Source organism: Ochotona curzoniae, unplaced genomic scaffold, assembly GCF_017591425.1.
Source record: "Ochotona curzoniae isolate NIBS_2020 unplaced genomic scaffold, NIBS_Ocur_1.0 contig_883, whole genome shotgun sequence".
Lineage (NCBI taxonomy): Eukaryota > Metazoa > Chordata > Mammalia > Lagomorpha > Ochotonidae > Ochotona > Ochotona curzoniae.
Window position 1 is genome coordinate 404,794 of NW_024466599.1, and position 19,363 is coordinate 424,156.

The 19,363-nt window shown below is 57.9% G+C and overlaps 1 protein-coding gene across 1 annotated transcript; it reads left to right on the plus strand.

Moving 5' to 3' along the window:
* Positions 1–592: 592 nt before the first annotated feature.
* TPO (thyroid peroxidase) lies at positions 593–19,090 on the plus strand. The gene is made up of 15 exons (XM_040994050.1): positions 593–620; positions 865–949; positions 3,148–3,305; positions 4,473–4,605; positions 6,532–6,661; positions 7,432–7,638; positions 9,655–10,161; positions 12,552–12,810; positions 13,653–13,823; positions 14,095–14,332; positions 14,751–14,959; positions 15,582–15,752; positions 18,237–18,368; positions 18,769–18,868; positions 19,012–19,090. Exons 1-15 carry the CDS (start codon positions 593–595, stop codon positions 19,088–19,090), a joined length of 2,607 nt encoding a protein of 868 aa, XP_040849984.1.
* The last annotated feature ends 273 nt before the right edge of the window (positions 19,091–19,363 follow it).

Sequence of the window (19,363 nt, forward strand, 5' to 3'; positions counted from 1 at the left end):
CACCTTTGCCAGGAGCTGGCTCTGAGCAGGGTAGAGGGGAACGACAGATGTGATTGTAGGGGTGAGTGATACGAGCTCAGCACCTGTCGCCCTCAGCCCCCACCACCTTGACAGGCAGATGCCCCACCCTTCCCTCCAGCCCTGCTCCCAGACCACAGGCATTCCGCTGGCGAGGTAATCCTGCAAGCTTGCGCGTGTCCCCCAGGGTGTTTGGCACGACTTGTCCAGGAATACCAAGACGATTCCTTCTGCCTTTGTGGACATGACTGTCTGGTGGTTGTTTGTTTCTGGATAAAGTGTTGCTGGGCACTGCAGTGGTGGACATAAACCCAGGGGACCAGCACCATCTCTCATCGCTGCAATCCCAACTTCATCGCACTTCACAGTCTTGGCCTATTAAGCATTCCCCACGTGGAGACAACTACAGGAAAATGGGCTGGGATTATCATGAGCAACACTGCTATGACAGTGACTGACAGTAACTGACAGCTGCAGTGACAGTGACTGACAGCTGCAGTGACAGTAACTGACAGCTGCTATGGCAGTGACTGACAGCTGCTGTGGTGGCGACTGACAGTAACTGACAGCTGCTATGGCGGTGACTGACAGCTGCAGTGATGGTGAGTGACAGCTGCTGTGACAGTGACTGACAGCTGCAGTGACAGTGACTGATAGCTGCAGTGACAGTGACTGACAGCTTCAGTGATGGTGAGTGACAGCTGCTGTGACAGTGACTGACAGCTGCAGTGACAGTGACTGACAGCTGCTGTGACAGTGACTGACAGCTGCTGTGACAGTGACTGACAGCTGCTGTGGCTGTGACAGTGACCCCGTATCTGTAATGTGATGGTGCCTTCTCTGCAGGGACGCTGGACGTGGCAGAGGTGTTCCGTGTTGTGGAGGAAAGCAGGTCCATGGTGGACCACGCCCTGCAGCAGACTGTGCTACGGTAGGCATCCCCAAACCTCCCCATCCCACCTGTTCATGCAGGGGTGCCTCTGACATGGGCCACATCCCCTCTGTCTACACTAGCCTTTCCAATGTCAAGTGTCAGCGCTTGACAGAGCTGCGGTGAATCTTAGATTCTTTCTTTAGAACGACAAAGGAAAGCACCAGGGCTCACCAAATAATTACAAATGGCACAGTTTGAAAACTGACAGCAGCCAAAGTGCTGACAGGTGAAGGGGTCCCTCCTCGGGAGCCAGCTCAGCTCCAGGGGAGGACCTGAGTCCCCGCCCCATGCCTGGCAGGGTCAAGACTGGGATGAAGGAATCTATCCATCCTTTGTGCTTTTTGAAATGACTGATCAACTCCATGATTACAATGTGTAGCAGACTCCATTGTTAAGGATAATGTGAACTTGTTTTAGATTTTTGGAGAATGAATACCAGCAGTGTGCAGTGTGACACGTTGATTGCAGTTACACAGGCTCTCAAGCCACAGAGAACCCTAAAGCAGCGGCCAGTCGGTGCCAGCCAAAACATGTCCTTGACCTTATTGGCTGCTGGTACATCTGCACTTATGTTTTAAAATCTTGGTCCAAAGGGGGAAAAGAGGAGATACATTTCCTGTGAGTTGAACCATGTGTTAGCGTGTCTGAACCTGTCATGAGTGGGCTGGGGGTGGGGACGAATGTCAGGTGCACAGCAGGGCTTCCTGTGCCTGCTAACACACGTGTGAGGGAACAGCATGTAGAGGTGCATGTGTAGATATAGAGCAATAACCTTCCACGTTTGTACACACTCTATGAGACTGCATGTTAATGTCCAGACATGCACATATGGAATGAGAACGTTCCACATGTGTGTCTCCACTCTAAGAATGCGTGTTAATGTACAGATGTGCATGTTGTGCACACTTGCAGTGGCACAGCTGCACATGATCGCTGCCTTTCGGATTGCCCTTCCTGGGGCACCTGCAGACAGAGCTGTTCGCTCAGTCCTGGCAGCTGAGCCCCCATCCCTAAGCGCAGGTGAAGGTGAGGATGAGACGTGGACCCTCCCACAGGTGTGGTCAGGAGGCTGCTTCGTCAGATCTGCCACCTCACACCTGCAGGAGCTTCGCAGAGGCTCCGAGCGCTTGGGGATGGAACAAGCAGCCTGAGAGAAGGGTTGATGTGAGGCTAGGAAAGTGGTGCGACTGCCCCATGCTGTTGGACACCGCCTTCAGGTCCAACCCAGGGAGAACTTAAATGATGACTCAGAGCTGTGCTGGCAGTTGTGACACCTAGACACAAACGGGAGAAGCATGTGCGTGTACGTGCGTGGTGGTTCATGTGCGTGCGCGGCCACATGTGCACATGGTGTCCACACGATGTAGGAGTGGGAGGAACTTGCGGGCAGTGTTTCTCCAGGGAGCCATTGTTGAGATATTGCTGAGGACTGGTAAGAATGTTGAAGCTAAGTTATCTGCATTCCTTCCACACTGGGGTTCCTTGAACCCACAGGGAGGAAGGGGGTGAGAGCGAATCCTGAGAGCAGCCATGGGCACTCCTATCAGGGTGCACTGCTGGCCAGCAGCTCTGAGAGGAGGGGTGGCCATGCCTGGGCAGTCACTATGTCTCTGTGGCCCGGCAGGCACCCGGACAAGGGGCCTGATCACAGAATCAGGAACTCAGGCACTGGGTATATGTGGGAGCAGGGAGCAGCTCACTTCCGACACACTCCGACCAAGGCTTGTTCCCGCGGGGCCTCCCAGGTGAGTTTCTGGGAGGTGGGATCCTACCAACTTCCGTCAAGCAGGGTCATATTTGAATGTTCTTCTGTTGGTAGAAGTCCCTTGCTGAGATGGGTTTTGGATTCATGTCTGTTACTTTCACTCAGCGGATGTCTGTGTTTGGATAATTGTTAATGGAAAAAAAGTATAAAGAATCCATTGGCCAGCAAATGACTGGAAAGGGCCAATTGGGAGTCTCCTCCAAAGCCACGGCAGTGGAAGAGTTTTCTGGGTGGAGCTCTCACCAGCAGGTGGGTGGTTCCCTGCCAGTCCTGCAGCTCTGCTGCCCTCAGCCACCTGCACCCTCACCCGGGTTTGCATTCTTGTTCCCATGCAGTGCCCACTATTGCTTGGTGAGCATTCCCTAGGGGAGATTAATTAACTCGTAATTATATCGTAAAGCAGCCACTAACGAGTGTGTCTGTGCCACAGAAACCTCAAGAAAAGGGACGTCACATCTCCGGCTCAGCTCCTGTCCCTTTCCAAACTCCCGGAGCCAACCAGCACAGCCATTTCCCGAGCAGCTGAGATCATGGAAGCTTCGCTGCATGCGGTGAGAAGGGAAGCTCGCCAGTCCCAGCACCCAACAGGTGAGCACCGGGGTGCCCCGCCAACAGCTGGATCTGTGGCCTTGCTGGGGTGGGAGCAGAGATGCTGGCGGGGGGGAGTGTTTCTTACATAGTTTTCATGTTTTGAAATTGAACATGAGATTTGCATAAGTATGGGATCCAGTATAATCCATAGACAGCATGATGTATGATAACATAAAAGTCATTTTGTTCTCTCCTGGAACAGTAAGTGCTATGCCAGGAACTTTTGGCCTGTCTTTCTGTTCTGGGGTAGATCCCCACTGGACACATGCCACCTGTCCAGCTGTGCTGGGCCCTAGTAGGCCCCCACCCCTCTCTTCTGCTCTGCTTGGCATTCTGAGCATGCCTACCATGAGAACGGTTGACGTGTTTCTCTCTACCTCCTTACCTCACTCATCAGCCTGAGGCTCCAGCCAGGTTACCACAGTGGTAGGATCCATGCTCTATGCGGCTGAGCTGTGGGTCACTGGGACAGGATCTGTGCTCCACATGGCTGAGCTGTGAGCCACCATGACAGGATCTGTGCTCCACATGGCTGAGCTGTGAGCCACCGTGACAGGATCTGTGCTCCACGTGGCTGAGCTGTGGGTCACTGTGACAGGATGTGTGCTCCACGTGGCTGAGCTGTGGGCCACCATGATGGAATCTATGCTCCACGTGGCTTAGCTGTGGGTCACTGTGACAGGATCTGTGCTCCACATGGCTGAGCTGTGGGTCACTGTGACAGGATCTGTACTCCATGTGGCTGAGCTGTAGGCTACCGTGACAGGATCTGTGGTCCATGTGGCTGAGCTGTGGGTCACTGTGGGTCATTGTGATGGGATGTGTGCTCGGCGTGGCTGAGTTGTGGCTATGCAAACACGACACACGCCCTGCCTCCAGAAGCCTGAGTCCTGGTCTTGCTGCTCTGAGGAGACTCTGCTAAGGAGGTTCCTGCTGACCCTCCTTCTGGGGCCATAGGCACTACATTCCCCTCCTGAAACACGTGGTTTTCTAACTCAGCCTTAGTGAGCACAGAGCTCAGGAGCCTGTAGGAGAGCATGGGCAGGGGGAGAAGGTGACTTTCTAGGCAGTGCAGGCCCTGGCAGGTGGGAGGCTGCCATGGAAATCAGCGGCCTCGTGGGCACTAGGGCCCAGAGCCCACATGGCTCCTTTCTTGGTCCTCAGACATCTTGTCAGAGGAGGTGCTGAGCATGATCGCCAACATATCTGGCTGCCTCGCTCATATGCTGCCACCCAGATGCCCAGACACCTGCCTGGTGAACAAATACAGGCTCATCACTGGCGCCTGCAACAACAGGTATGGCTGCCAGCCTTCCCCAGTGCCTCACAGGGCTAGATTTGAACAGGTGTGGTTGCTGCCTGAAAGGGATCCTGGGGACTGTTGTGAGTGCATCCCATTCCCGCTGGAGCTCACAACCCCTCCTGACCACCTACGCCCCGGGGGTATCTCAGCAGCTGTCAATGCTGTGCATGTCCAATGGGTTGATGGAGACTGGCCTCCGGCACTAGGGTCCCCTCTGCATCCCTCGGAAGTCTACCTCAGTCCATGCTGGTATCAGTGAGACAGAGCCACAGGGCCCCTTACCCAAGGCCACAACAGCCTCTCAGCTGCCAGACCCATGGGACTCCCACCTGTGGGCTGCTAAGGAACATCACCAGATGTGGAACCCTCTAGTGGATGCCCCACCCTGCAGGTGAGCATCCACTGCTCCCCACCACCTGGTGGCCATCCCTCAGCTGGCCTCAGTGTGCTGGGCCGGAGCACTTGCCCACTCCTACCTTGGCCCCCCATGACCCCTGAGCTGACTCAAGCTGTACCCTGGCTAGGACCAGTGCTCTTAAGGATTCTTGGCACCTGAGTCCCCATCTGTGCTCCCACCCTGGCCTCAGCTGCTACTATGGCTTCCTTTGGGTCCCGCCTGTCCTCCTGGAAGGCACGCAACCTCCATGGGCACTGTCTTCCTGCTGGGGCCCCAAATGCCCTGCCCAGCCCGGTTGGCTTGGCTTCTAGTTTCCATGATGGTGAAATCCCCAGCAGGTCACCCCAAGCCCAGCCCCCACGACAGTGTTGGGGGTTGCTGGACTGTAAGCACAGTGTGGATTTGCACAGTGCAGGTTGAAGCTTGAGCTAAGGAACTCACAGTGCATTGTAGAGGTTCGGCTGTGGCTCCTGTTGACATGTTCACTGTACTCTTCTGTACCTGCTTGTACTTAAGTAGTGGAGGCAGGCATTGCATCCTTTTTTTTTAACTTAGAAGCTGTATTTTGCTTTTGACTCACCCTGCTCCACTCACTCAGCCCTCACATCATTGCTGGTGCAGGTGATCTTTTTTTTTCCAGCCACAAGGAACACGTGGCACTCTGCTCCTTGAGATTCATTGAGGGTCAGAGTTAGATCTGACCTACTGACCATGGCCACTGTCTCCAACCCTCCACCTGACTCTAAAACATGTCCAGTGCTTGCTTTTCCTTGGGGACTTATTTCACTGTTGGCAGGCAGGGCTCCCAGGAGGGTGTGCTGTCTAAGGCATGTCCAGCCTGCTCCCTCTCTGCTTCCTGCCCTCACCAGTCTCACCAGTTGCTGGAATAGCCAGGTTGCTGGTTAGGCACCGCGAACCCCCAACTGCAGCCAGAATCGGCCCTTTCCCTCCCAAGAGCTCCTCTCGGGAGAATTGAGACCAATGGACCACCTGAAGAGGAGCTCTGGCTGCAGATGAACTTCCAGGCCCCAGCCACCTCGCAGGGTGGGTGGCACTTGCTGGAAATGAGATGGAGCCCCTGAGCGGCCAGACCCTACAGCTGTGCGCATGTCTGCTGTTGCCTGGGGCTGGTGCTGTGCAGGCCCTGGTGAATCTGAGTGACTTTGCACTTCCTTCGGGGGGAGGAGCCCTGCTTGGCCTGGAAGAAGCACCTGTCAATTCCATGGACACACAGGCGCTGTGGTCTCAGTTATTCGTCTTCAGTCTACAACTCAGAAGCTTTGAAGGAAAGTTCTCTAGGACAGGCCGGTCTGTGGCCGACAGACCAAAGGCAGCCTCCTTTAAGTCCAGGAGGCTGGGTCTCGGGCTTTGCTTGGGTTAGTGCCTTGGGCTGGGTCTCGGGCTTTGCTTGGGGTCAGTGCCTTGGGCTGGCTTTGCTTGGGGTCAGTGTCTTGGGCTGGGACTTGGTGCATTGCACTCCAGCCTTTCGGCCTTTCAGGTGCGTTTGCATGTTGTTTCCACAGAGCCCATCCCCGGTGGGGCGCCTCCAACACAGCCCTGGCCCGGTGGCTCCCTCCCGTCTATGAGGATGGCTTCAGCCAGCCCCGGGGTTGGAACCCCGGCTTCCTACACCACGGCTTTCCACTGCCTGCGGTGGGTACCTGGGGCCAAGTTGAGTGTGTTTCCTGGTGAGGCCTTGGGTGCGGCTGAGCTTTGTGGACTTGGTCCCTACGCCAGGCACTGCTGGGTGCTGAGATTGCTGCTCAAGCCCCAGGGTCCTATAAGGTCACAGTCCCTGTTCTGATTCTGGGGAGCAGAGGGGAAGTGTCCGTGGTGTCTGACGCTGTCTTCCCTGATGATCACTGAAACAACAAATTCCCCAGGCAGAAGTCAAGGTGTGTCCGTTGCTTCACTTACTCTTGTCTGTGGAGGTGGAGTACCTACTGCATGTCCAGAACTTAGTGTGTCTGTTTAACTCACACTGAATCTGACCAACCTGCTGACCCAAAGGGTCATTTGTCCTGTGTCTTGACCCAGACATGACCTCTGCATCCTGACCTGGATATGACCCTGTGTTCTGAGCTGGATGTGACCATTGTGTCCTAAGCTGGATGTGACCACCATATCCTGACCTGAACGTGACCCCTGCATCCTGACCTGGGGGTGACCACCATATCCTGACCTGGATGTGACTCCTATGTCCTGACCTGGGAGTGACTACCATATCCTGACCTGAACGTGACCCCTGTATCTTGACCTGGACATGACCCCCTGTGTCACGACCTGGATGTGATCCCTGTGTCCTGACCTTCAGTAACCCCTGTGTCCTGACCTGTGGTAACCCCATGTTCTGACCTGGGCCAGACACCACTGTCTCCCAGTTGTGGACGAGTCGTGTGGATGACCTTTAGCATTGTCCCCAGGTTCGAGAAGTGACAAGACAAGTTATTCAAGCCCCCAATGAGGCAGTGACAGAGGACAAGCAGCACTCGGATTTCCTTACAGCATGGGGACAGTACATCAGTCACGACATTGCCTTCACGCCTCAGAGCCTCAGCAGGGCCGCCTTCTCAGGGGGCATCGACTGCCAGCTGACATGCAAGAATTGGAGCCCATGCTTCCCTATCCAGGTAACAGGGCAGGCTTCCGGTTGCCTGCTAAGTGGTCACACAGGAAAGATAGACAAAAGATCAGCATCTCCTCCTTGGGTCCTGCTCCCAGCGGTAGCAACCATTGTGACTTTCCTGGGCACCCCAAGAAAGTCACCTGATTAATTCACCTGTGTGCATCTCGCACATAGGTACATGTGTGCACGTACTGGATGTGTGTTCTCCATCTCACGTCCATCTCACACATGCATACATACACATACAACGTGTATGTGCATGTACTGGATATATGCTGTCTCCATCTCATGTCCCAGTGCATCTGTCAAGGCCCTGAACAGAACATTCCCAGGATGCGGCATACGGAGAGAAGAGCCTGGAGGAAGGGGACTCCTAGCCAAGGCAGGAACTGTTGGGGCAGACAGGCAGACAGGACCCATCCTCACCTAGGTGGCTCAGAGCCTGAACTGCTGCAAACCCTTGGAGCCTACAGATGGTGGCTCTAACTCCACCCTGCTCCTGGGGACCTTATGCAGTCCTGGGTTCAGGTTTGTTTGGGCACTTTAGCTGTACGTGGCTTTTGTTGTCTAAAAGGAGACTCGATTCCTCACCTAATAATTCCTTGGTCATGTGGGCAAGGAATTCCAAGCAGATTTGAGGCTTGGGCTCTTGCTCCATCAGTAAGACATTCCCCTGGTTTTTCAAAATGTCTGTGGCGGAGCTTTAGTTTTGTATTCAGAGCAAAGTAGCAATGAAATCAGTTTTTAGATCACATAGGGTATGGAGCAGGCACCGGCTGCCTGCATGCTGTGTCAGAGCGTCTGTTCTGAGCCCCGGCCCCTGCACTTGAGTCCAGCTTCCTGTGTCTCCATCCTGGAAGGCAGAGGGACGTTCCTGCCACCCATGCAGGAGACCTGCCTGACTGACCAGCCACACACAGATGGGGAGGGTATTGAGGCCGAGTGCAGGTGGGAAGCCCAGGTTCTGTCCCCAGGGTGTCCACTGCGCCCTTTAGGAGCTGAGCCACAGCTGGCTGTCAGGACAAAAGCATTTGCACATGAGGGCCAGTCAGCAGCCCCAAGTCTGGCAGCCATAATAAAGCAGAAGCTGGCAGCGGGCACCCCAGCTATGTGAGCCAGGGCATTCAGGTCAGAGAGGAAGTAAGCAGGCTATGCTAAAGAGCAGAAACCATCATATGGCTGGGTCGAGTTCCAGAGCCTCAGTATGGACAGTCCTCTGGGGCTTGCCCGCAGCCCTGACCTTCTGGCCTCAGACCAGAAACTGGGTGTTACCAGAAAAGCACGGTGGGTTCTTTCCTCAGCTTAGTATTAGAAATAAAAAGCTGGGAATCTGTTGCAGACAGAAAAGCTTTATTTGTGAAGGGACCAGGTGAGCAGGGAAGGGAGAGGGAAGGGGAAGCACCTCCGGGGAGGGAGAGACACCAAAGATTTGAGAGAGGCTCTTGGGATTTTAAAGATCCCTGACCCCTCCTTGTTGGGCGGGGAACCTACAGGTAAGATGTTCCCCATGGGTGGTCTCTTAACTAGTTAGGAAATGGGTGGGCAGTGCTGGTGCCGCCCACCTGAAGGTGTGGCCAAGACCTCAGCAGGCTTGGATAGTCTCACTGGGAGGACCTGTGAGGAGCCTTGAGTCAGAAGACCCAAACCTGGACCAGCTGACTGGGGCATCCACAGAGCTGTGCTATGTGACGGTGCTGGGAGGGTGCCGGCTCTCACGTGGCCCTAGCCACAGTTGCCGGGCACAGTGGAGCTGGGGCCAGACCCCGCAGCCCTGTCCCTCTGGCAGTCTGCGCACTCAGTGCTGATGCCAGCAAAGCCCTGTGATTTCCCACCTTCCCAGATAACTGCGCTGAGATGGTCAGCAGCCAGAGCGGCATGCTGATGAATCTGCAGACATGCGCTCCTCCAACGGTCCAGGCTGGCCCCACAGGGAAAGCCTGAGCTAGGAACAGCACAAGAGTTGGGGTCGTCTCTGCCTAAGGCTGCAAATGGGTGCCCTCTCTGATCCTCTGACCCACAGCTCCCCGGGAATGCCTCATCCGCCGCGTGCCTGCCCTTCTACCGCTCCTCTCCAGCCTGCGGCACCGGTGACCAGGGCGCACTCTTCAGCAACCTGTCCCAGGCCAACCCGCGGCAGCAGATGAACGGGCTGACCTCGTTCCTCGACGCGTCCACGGTGTATGGCAGCTCGCCTGCCTCTGAGACGCTGCTGCGCAACTGGACCAGCGCCGAGGGGCTGCTGCGCATCAACGCGCACCACTCGGATGCCGGCCGCGCCTTCCTGCCCTTTGCACCGCGCGTGCCCGCTGCCTGCGCGCCAGGGCCCGGCACCCCAGCAGAGGCCCGCGCCCCCTGCTTCCTGGCTGGGGATGGGAGAGCCAGCGAGGTCCCCTCGCTGACGGCTGTGCACACGCTGTGGTTGCGAGAGCACAACCGCCTGGCCGTCAAGCTGAAGGCCCTCAACCCCCATTGGAGCGCGGATACTGCATACCAGGAGGCGCGCAAGGTGGTGGGAGCCCTGCATCAGGTGTGCGGGTGGATGGGCTGTGATACCCCTAACCCGATGTAGGCAAGGCCTTGGGCACTCCGAAGGAATTCAGAGTCGCCCCGTTTGGAGGAATCCGGAATTGTAATCACCCCACACCACTTACCAGCCAAGTCACCACGGCATTCCCCAGCAGGAGGAGGCTTTGTGTGTCCTGTCATCTGGGCAGTCCCGGGTATCCCCACAAGTGCGGGCAAGGTCTGCTAGGGTTCGCTTCAGAACAGATGGTGCCTTCCCAGCCCCTCCTCTTCACACTGCGGACCCCACCCAGATCCCAGACCCCCCAGGAGCCTGTGACCCAAAGTGGTCATTTTAATTCCTGCTTCCTCTTTCATATGGACTCCAACAGTCTAGAGACAGTTGGTACACGTGCTTATGCGGTATGAGGACAACACTTGGCGAGTGTTGGTAGATGCTTGGGGAAGGTGAGCATGTGGCTTGCATCAGTAATTCCAGCCATGTGTGTCCCTTGCCCCACATCCTGCCTGGACACTTGGTTTTGTCCCATGTCCTAACAGATGCAACCCTTCTTCCAAAGAAGGGAGGTGAGTCTTGTCTAGGCACATGCGGTGCAAGTCCAGGCACCCACCTGGAAGCCCCCACCACCCAGGCAGTAATCCCTAAGCTGCTGGGCGGTGAGCAGACAGGTTGGGCAGCTGCAGGGAGCCAGTCTGGCGAATGTGGAGGTGTCCCACACCTGCCAGGACCGGTGAGGTGTGTGTGTGTACACACATGTGTAAGGGGACAGGTTGGGCAGCTGCAGGGAGCCAGTCTGCCTAATGTGTAGATGTCCCACACCTGCTGGGACCGGTGAGACATGTACACATGAGCATGTATGTGTGTGCACACACATGTGTAAGGTGCTAGAGTGAGAAATGAAAGTGGGGAGTGCCTACACAGAGTCTGAACCTAGAGCGACAGTGAACATGGGGTTGAGAACAAGCCAGTAGCCGACTTGGTGGGTGCAGTCAGAATTGTTGCCATGGGCGGCAGGCTGTGCTCTGTCCACTCTGAATCCTGGAGCCTGGGCTGCTTTCCCTGGCTGCACAGTCACCATCTGACACCCAGCATGGAGTGGACGAGCTGAGCATGGGCGAGCAGCTCAGACGGGGCCAGTGGCGTCACAAGCCCGACAGATCATCAGCTGGTCTGTGTTCCTGCCCCACGTGGATGGGGCTCCATGGGAACAGACCTTTAGTCTTGGCACAGAATGTGGCTGATGTTCCTAAGAGGAGCTGAGACTGTGAAAGATGGGACACTCGTGGCCCACCAGAGATCTGGGAGCGTAGATCACAGATGGGGGTCTTCATCTGCAGCGGTTGGGCAGGCCACACAGTCTTTAGTTTGTCATCTTGGTATGGAGACAGGGGACCCCTCATTGTAGTGGGAGAGACCCCAGCTGGCCTCAGGCCAGACTCCTGTGCTCACGCCTACAAGATCACACTCAGGACAAAGGAGAACAGGGGAGCAGAGACCACCCCCTAGCTGATGGCAACTCGGGCAGCCTCCTGCAGAGCTGCCCCTGCCTCACATGGCGGGGGCCTGACAGCAGGAGGGAGAGCAGGCAGGTTGGAGCACGGAGGGGGATGCAGGGGATGCAGGATGTGGCGGTCTCCAGGAGGGTGTTGTGGCGTCTGCAGCCTGATGGGGAGCAAGGCTCTGCTGCAGGGTGAGCAATGGATACACCTGGGCTTGGCCAGAAATCAGCCAAAATCAGCTGGAATTGGCTCCAGGGTGATGGTTTGGGGTGGAGCTCACGGCCTTGGCCCCTTCCCGACCCCCCTGCCTGACACACACCACTGGCCTTGAACCGTGGGGGTGGGGTTCCCCTAACCAATGTGTAGAACAGTGCAGAGAGCGAAATGGGCTACTGACAGTTACTTCTGATCAAGGTTACCCCTAACATGTTAGCCCTGGATCAAACCAGGAATATCCTCTCTTCTCACCCAGAAGAGGCTTTTTCACATAAAAGCAGAGCACTATTGAATGGCCACATGGCCACTCACGGGGCAGGGTCCTCTCAGTTCTGGATCCTGGATGCCAGGAGGGATCTGACTAAGGTCAGGGGGACATACGGCATGGGTTGGGAGAGGAAGAAGCTGGCTCGTGATGTGGGGAGTGGCCAGTGCAGGACTGCAGGGCCTGTGTGACCACCTGCCTGGGGAGTGTCTGGGGGCAGCTGCAACAAGCAGGGGCCAAAGCCCTTGGGGCTCCCCAGGGCAGCAATGACCCCGGCCCCGGGGTGGCTGTCAGGGACACCAGGAAGCTCTTCTTCCTGTTGGTGTTCCTCCTCCTGTTGCGCTGTCTGGCTCCCCACCCTGTACCTGGGCTTTGTGCCCACCCCGCAGCTCACCCACTTCCTCTCCTTGCAGATCATCACACTACGGGATTACGTACCCCAGATCCTGGGCCCCCAGGCCTTCCAGCAGTATGTGGGTCCATACACCGGCTACGACCCCACCGTGAACCCTACAGTGTCCAATGTCTTCTCCACGGCCGCCTTCCGCTTCGGCCACGCTACAGTGCTGCCTTGGGTGCGGCGGCTGGACACCCGCTTCCAGGAGTTGCCTGACCGCCCCCTGCTGCAGCTTCGTGACGTGTTCTTCAGCCCCTGGCGTCTCATCAGGGAAGGTCTGTGTGCCTGGAGTCACGGCCTTGTCCCAGCTGGCAGCCGAGCCTGCTGCCCAGTGTCCAGCAGCAGGGAGCCCTGGTCTGCCAGTCCGGAAAAATAGCTCAGCTGTTGTTTAGACCACTGAGTGGTTTGGCTGTTGCTTAGGCCACTGAGTGGCTACAGTGTCACTCAACTCCAACCTGCCAGACTCCCTGAACCCACAGTCCCACCCATGATTGTCCAGGCAAGACCCCACATGACCCTCGGGCATGATGCCCACCCCAGCAGGGTGCCTGTCAGTCAGCCTGAGCTGTCCAGAAATGCCTGCTTTCTTGCTGGGAGGTCCTCCCGCTCACAAGTGAATGGGGCAGGTGTGGTTGACTCCAGCCATGGTGTCGCAGAACCAGGCACAGAAACCCGACCTTAAGCCCTGCTGTAGTTGACACTATCAGTTCTTTACCAGAATGTGCCTGGCTCCGGCTGTGGCTTTGGCCAGCAACATGGACCACATTGGCCACCTCAGGAAGGGAGCCGTTCCGTGGGAGCCTCGCCATGGGCAAGCTCCCTTGGCCACTCTGTCAGCTCTTCTCCCAGGCCCCTCCTGTCAGTCTGGAAGCCATGGCACTGGATCCCACACACGGCTCCTGCACAGGGCTCATGCTGCGTGGGCCCTACGTGCTGTGAGGAAATGGGATCTGCCCCACATGGCCCGAGCTGGTCCTCAGTGGCTGGGGGCACCCCGAGGCTGCGTGCAAATGGAGCTCAGAGCGTTCTGCCAAGTGCCGCCATGCACAGTGACAGAGAAGCCAGTCTCTGCGCTCGCACTTGGAGGCCAGTCTGGGGACCCCGCGGTGTCTTCCAGGGGGAGTGGACCCACTGGTCAGAGGCCTCCTCGCAAGACCAGCCAAGTTGCAGGTGCACGGGCAGCTGATGAACGAGGAGCTGACGGAGCGGCTCTTCGTGCTGTCCAACTCAGGCACCCTGGATCTGGCATCGCTGAACCTGCAGAGGGGTCGGGACCACGGGCTGCCAGGTCTGCTTGCCAGGGTGTGTGTGTGTGTTGTGTGTTGTGTGTGTGTGTGTGTGTGTGTGTCTGCAGGAGTGAGGCTGAGCAGGGTTGGGAGAAAGTGAGATCCTGGGCTGACCACTGAGGCCTGCTCCTGGCTCCTGTGTGCAGACCTCCCACTGTGAGCCTACTTCCCTGTTGGAACATTCCAGAATGCTGAGCTTGGGGGTGGTGGGGAGGCCACCACCAGCCCAGAGGCAGAGCTGCGCCTCGGACTGTTCACCCATGCCCGCCCCAGGTTACAACGCGTGGAGGGAATTCTGCGGCCTGCAGCGCCTGGAGACCCTGGCCCACCTGAGCGAGGTCCTTGCAGACACGCGCACGGCCCAAAAGCTGGTGGAGTTGTACGGGCACCCCGACAACATCGACGTGTGGCTGGGTGGCCTGGCCGAGGCGCCACTGCCTGGGGCACGCACAGGGCCCCTCTTTGCCTGCATCATCGGTCGGCAGATGAGGGCCCTTCGGGACGGCGACAGGTGCGGCCCCATGCAGCGCTTTCAGCCTAGGCTACCTCCACAGTGAGTGGGGTGGACAGCAGAGGCAGCATGAGGGGCAGGGACCAGAGGGAGTGCACTGGGCCAGCACTAGAGGGAGTGTACGGGGTGGGGAGTATGTGGCATCCCAGGCAGGAGTCATCACGTGGACCTTGCCCAGTTGCTGCTCAGTGCCCTGGTGGGGTCCTTCCACTGCTCTCACTGTCTTCTCGCTCTCCTCTCCCTCCTCCTCTCTCCCCTTCTGTCCTTTTCTCCCTCTTCTCTCCCCTCACCCTCAGCCCCCTGCCCCTGCCCTGCCCCATGTCTGGCCTCCCAACCCTCGGCAGGACCTGCCATGTGACTGGGTATGTGATGGGCCAGTGGGCTTAGCCCAGCTCACCCTGGGTCCCCTCCCTGGTAGGTTCTGGTGGGAGCACGATCCGGTGTTCACCGAGGCCCAGCGACAGGAGCTACAGAAGCACTCCCTGTCCCGTGTGGTCTGTGACAATACCGGCCTGACCTGGGTGCCAGCTGATGCCTTCCGAGGTGGACAGTTCCCCCGAGACTTCAAATCCTGCAAGGACATCCCGGGTTTGAGCCTGGATGCCTGGCGCGAGACCTTTCCTGCAGGTGACCGTGAGGAAGCCCTGTCTGCGCCACTTCCCGGGGCCTGCAGGGGTGTCTCCCCAGGACCTCTGCTCAGGCTCTGGAGGAAGCTGATTGCAGGCTGGGAGGGGCAAGTTCACAGCCTGGGCATGGCCCAGCAGCAGACACCCTGCCAGAACCATGCCAAGGCATGCTGTCCTGTGCCACAGAGAAGGGTCTCAGGAGCCATTGGGGTGCAGCTCCCTTGTCCAGAGGCCTAGTCTCCACAGCAGATGCTGTGCTGGCTCCATGGGGCCCCCGCACAACCCTCTAGGCCCTGGTTGAAAGCAGCAAGCAGGTCACAAACTTAGTTTTAAAAGATGTTTGTTTATTTGAGAGGCAGAGCTAGAGAGTTAGAGCGGGGGTTCTATCAGCTGGTTCACTCCCCAGATGGCCACAATGGCCAGGTGTGGGCCAGGGTGGAGCCAGGAGCTTCCGCTTTCTCGTATAGGGTTACACTAGCCCAAGCACGTGGGCTATCAGCAGCTGTCTTCCCAGAACTTGAGCAGGGAGCTGGATAGGAAGTGGAGCAGCCAGGACTTGAACCACCCTTGAGGTGGCTGCATCCCAGGCCTGGGAGCCATCCTGAATCCCCTACCTCACACAGATGACAGGTGTGGCCTCCCAAGCCCGGTGGACGGCGGGGACTTTGTGCTGTGTGAGGAGTCGGGGAGGCGCACACTGGTGTTCTCCTGCCGTCACGGATATGAGCTGCAGGGGCCAGAGCAAGTCACCTGCACCCCACAGGGGTGGAACTCCCAGCCCCCCGTTTGCAAAGGTCAGTCCTTCAGCAGGAGCCATCTGGAGATGAGCCCAAACTGGGAGGGTGGGCAGGGGGAGAGCAAGAAACATACCAACAGATGGCGTGATTGGAACATCTGTGGGCTCCTCTGTGAGTGCTCCTCCTGTGGGTGCTCCTGTGCGTGCTCCTGTGGGTGCTTCTGTTGTTATGCCTGTGAGTGCCCCTGTGGGTGCTCCTGTGCTGTGGGTGCTTCTGTGAGTGCTCCTGTGGGTGCTCCTGTGGGTGCTCCTGTGGTGCTCCTGCGGGTGCTCCTGTGGGTGCTCCTGTGAGAGCTTCTGTGGGTGCTCCCATGGGTGTTCCTGTGGTGCTCCTGTGGGTGCTCCTGTAGGTGCTCCTATGGGTGCTCCTGTGGGTGCTCCTGTGGTGCTCTTGTAGGTGCTCCTGTGGGTGCTCCTGTAGAAGTTTCTGTGGGTGCTCCTGTGGTGCTCCTGTAGGTGCTCCTGTGGGTGCTCCTGTGAGTGCTCCTGTAGAAGTTTCTGTGGGTGCTCCTGTGGTGCTCCTGTGGGTGCTCCTGTGGTGCTCCTGTGGGTGCCCCTGTGAGTGCTCCCGTGGAAGTTTCTGTGGGTGCTCCTGTGATGCTCCTGTGAGTGCCCCTGTGGGTGCTCCTGTGAGTGCTCCTGTGGTGTTCCTGTGGGTGCTCCTATGGGTGCTCCTGTGGTGCTCCTGTGGGTGCCCCTGTGATGCTCCTGTGGGTGCCCCTGTGATGCTCCTGTGGGTGCTCCTGTGGGAGTTTCTGTGGGTGCTCCTGTGTATTTGCCTGTGGGTGCTTCTGAAGGTGCTTCTGTGGGTCATGTCTGGACATACCTGTGGGTTTACCTGTGTTCAGAGCCACCGGGCACACAGGAAAGGGCTCCTCTGCCAGTGACCAGGTTGACCCTCAAATGGCCATGGAGCCAGAATTCCATCAGCCGAGCAGCTACAGCACCCAGTAGTGCCCAGGGAGAGGCCTGTGGACAGATGGAAGAGAGGAGGCAGTCACCAGGTCCTGTGGAACCAACTCCTCCATTGGTGCCCACGCTGTGAGACCCCTGCCACCTGCGGCCCATGTTGTTGTCAGCTTGCCACCCTGCTCACATCCAGGTGTCCAGGAGCTACCCACAGCCACTGTGCCTATAGCCACTATTCATGTCTGCTTGCTTCTCCCCGTGATGGTGTTGGGTAAGAGTCACCCCAGGTGTCTGGGCCACAGGTGTCAGGTCCCAGGTTCTGGGGCAGCCATGCAGCGAGGTACTGCCCTCCAGTGGCCCCTGGCCTGCTCTACACCACTGACCTAAAGGAGCAGAACAAGATGAGGGAAGACAGGGTCCAGCCAAAAGCTGAGCATATCCAGGGGTCTAGGTCTAGCGTCTGGTGCGCAGTGGCAGTGGGCAGGCAGTGGGTAATCCGGTCTTTGAACACACCCTCAGGGGAGGTGCTGAGGCCCAGGGTTCAACTGTGGATTGTGGTGCTGTGACCTGTGCACCCTGAGGCTCAGGGACCTCATCTTCTCAGGCTGTCATAGAGAGGAGGGCTAAGCTGCAGAGAGGCCAGACCTGGAGCACAAATTCAGGCACCTGCCTGGCCTGTGGACCTGCAGTGCTTCCAAGAGCCCCTGGGGACCCTCAAGACAAGGACAAGGTCTGGTCTCACTCATGGGCTGTGAGTGTGCATCTGCAAGCTGTGTGTGGCCTGGGGCTGTTGGTGGGTTAGCACCATGTGCTGTGATGCAGTGCGTGAGGGCGGCACAGCGACACGAGCCATGGTTCACCCCAGAGCAGGGCACACACAACCAGGACACACGAAAGTGTACAAGTGCCAGTCACGTCAGCAGTGAGAGGTGGAGGGGGTGCCCTCCTTTCAAGTCTCACAAGAATGCTGTCAGGCATCTTCAGCTCCCAGGTTGGCTCCAGAGGTCACACTACCACACCCTGACACGGGGCCAGGGGCTAGCCGGGGACCCACAGGTGCGGGTCTACTGCCCACCTCCATCACGCACAGAGGGGCAGCGGCTCCCCTGAGCAGCAGGTTTGGGAGGCCTGGAGGTCGGTTAGGGCCCTGTCTCCAAGCCTGCACACTAACTATTGCCTGAAGGGTGGAGGATAGGGCCTAGGTTCCCGTGGCAGCCTGGATCACACAGGCTTGTCTGCAGTGTCACCCCATCCTTCTCCCACCATGCCTCTGCCCTGTGAGACTCTGTGCCCAGGAGGTGCCCACACATCTACACACAGCTTCCCCAGCTGCTTGCCCTGACCGTGGCTGTGAGTTCCACAGGGTTCACCGGGACCAAGGTGGACACAGGGCAGGCCCTGAGGTCAGGAATTGCTGTTCAACCCTGAGGTGCACATGGTGACCACCTGAGCTGGGTCCTGCAGCTGAGAGGGTGGCAGGATGGTGGCCACATGTCACCACAAACCCAGTGGCAGGGCTGAGGCTGCCAGGGCACAGGCAGAGCTGGCTCACTGACCAGCGTCATCTGTGCAGATGTGGATGAGTGCGTGGACCCAACACGTGCGCTTTGCCATGGTCCAGCTCGGTGCCTCAACACAAAGGGAGGCTTCCGCTGCATCTGCGCTGACCCCTATGAGCTGGGCGAGGATGGCAGGACCTGTGTGGGTGAGTTGGGGGCATGGCTCTGTGGAGCGGGAAGATGGGTCTCGATTGCCCCAAGATGTATGCAGGTGCACAGCTCAGCCCGGGTTACACAAAGTCAAAATTCCCATGAGTGGATCAACATTCAGGTCTGAGCACCTCTCTCTGTCCCAGCCCCATGAATTCAGGGCAGCACCCATCTGTCCTGCAGTGACTGGGTCTCTACTCCATGGAGGGGAAGTGGGCTGCCTCTGCCCACCCCCGGGGACACTTGGCTCCTGGCCTGTTGGGGGTCTGGGCTCTTGGCATAGCTTCTCCAGGCACACAGGAACCCCCCCAACAGGCTGTGCTGTGGGGCTGGCTAGGTGGGAGGACAGACACTGCCTACCTGCCAGCCCACTTACCTGGCCCATCCTGTACCCAGACTCCGGCAGGCTCCCACGGGCATCCTGGGTCTCCATCGCGCTAGGCGCCCTGCTCATTGGTGGCATGGCAGGTCTCACGTGGACGGTGATCTACAGGTGGTAAGTGGCTCCATGCCTGTCCACTCTCACCTGGGTCCTGTGAGAACCCATGCCACTCCCAGACCCCTAATCTCAGGAGTGCAGTTCAGAGAGAAGTCAGTCTAATATGGAAAGTGTAAATCCACAGGCACGTGCCTCTGTAGGCTACAGGATGCCAGCAGCCCCCAGCAGCCGGAGAGGAGCGGCCCTGGCCATGGGCTGCAGAACCCCGCATTCCTGTGATTCCGGTGGCTGCATGTGGGACGTGGGCGGGCCTATCACACGTCTGTACACATACCACACAGGTCACCACGCGCAGCTGTATGCATACTTCACAGGGCCCACCACACATGTCTGAATGCACAGCCCAACACACTCTGCACATACACCATGCAGGCCCCATCACATATCTGCATGCTCACCTCCTTGCAGATACCTCCCTCACCCATGTCCTGAAAATCAGAGCCTGTCCAGGGCCAGTGTGCATCTCCCATGTGGGAGATGCTGCCATTGCCA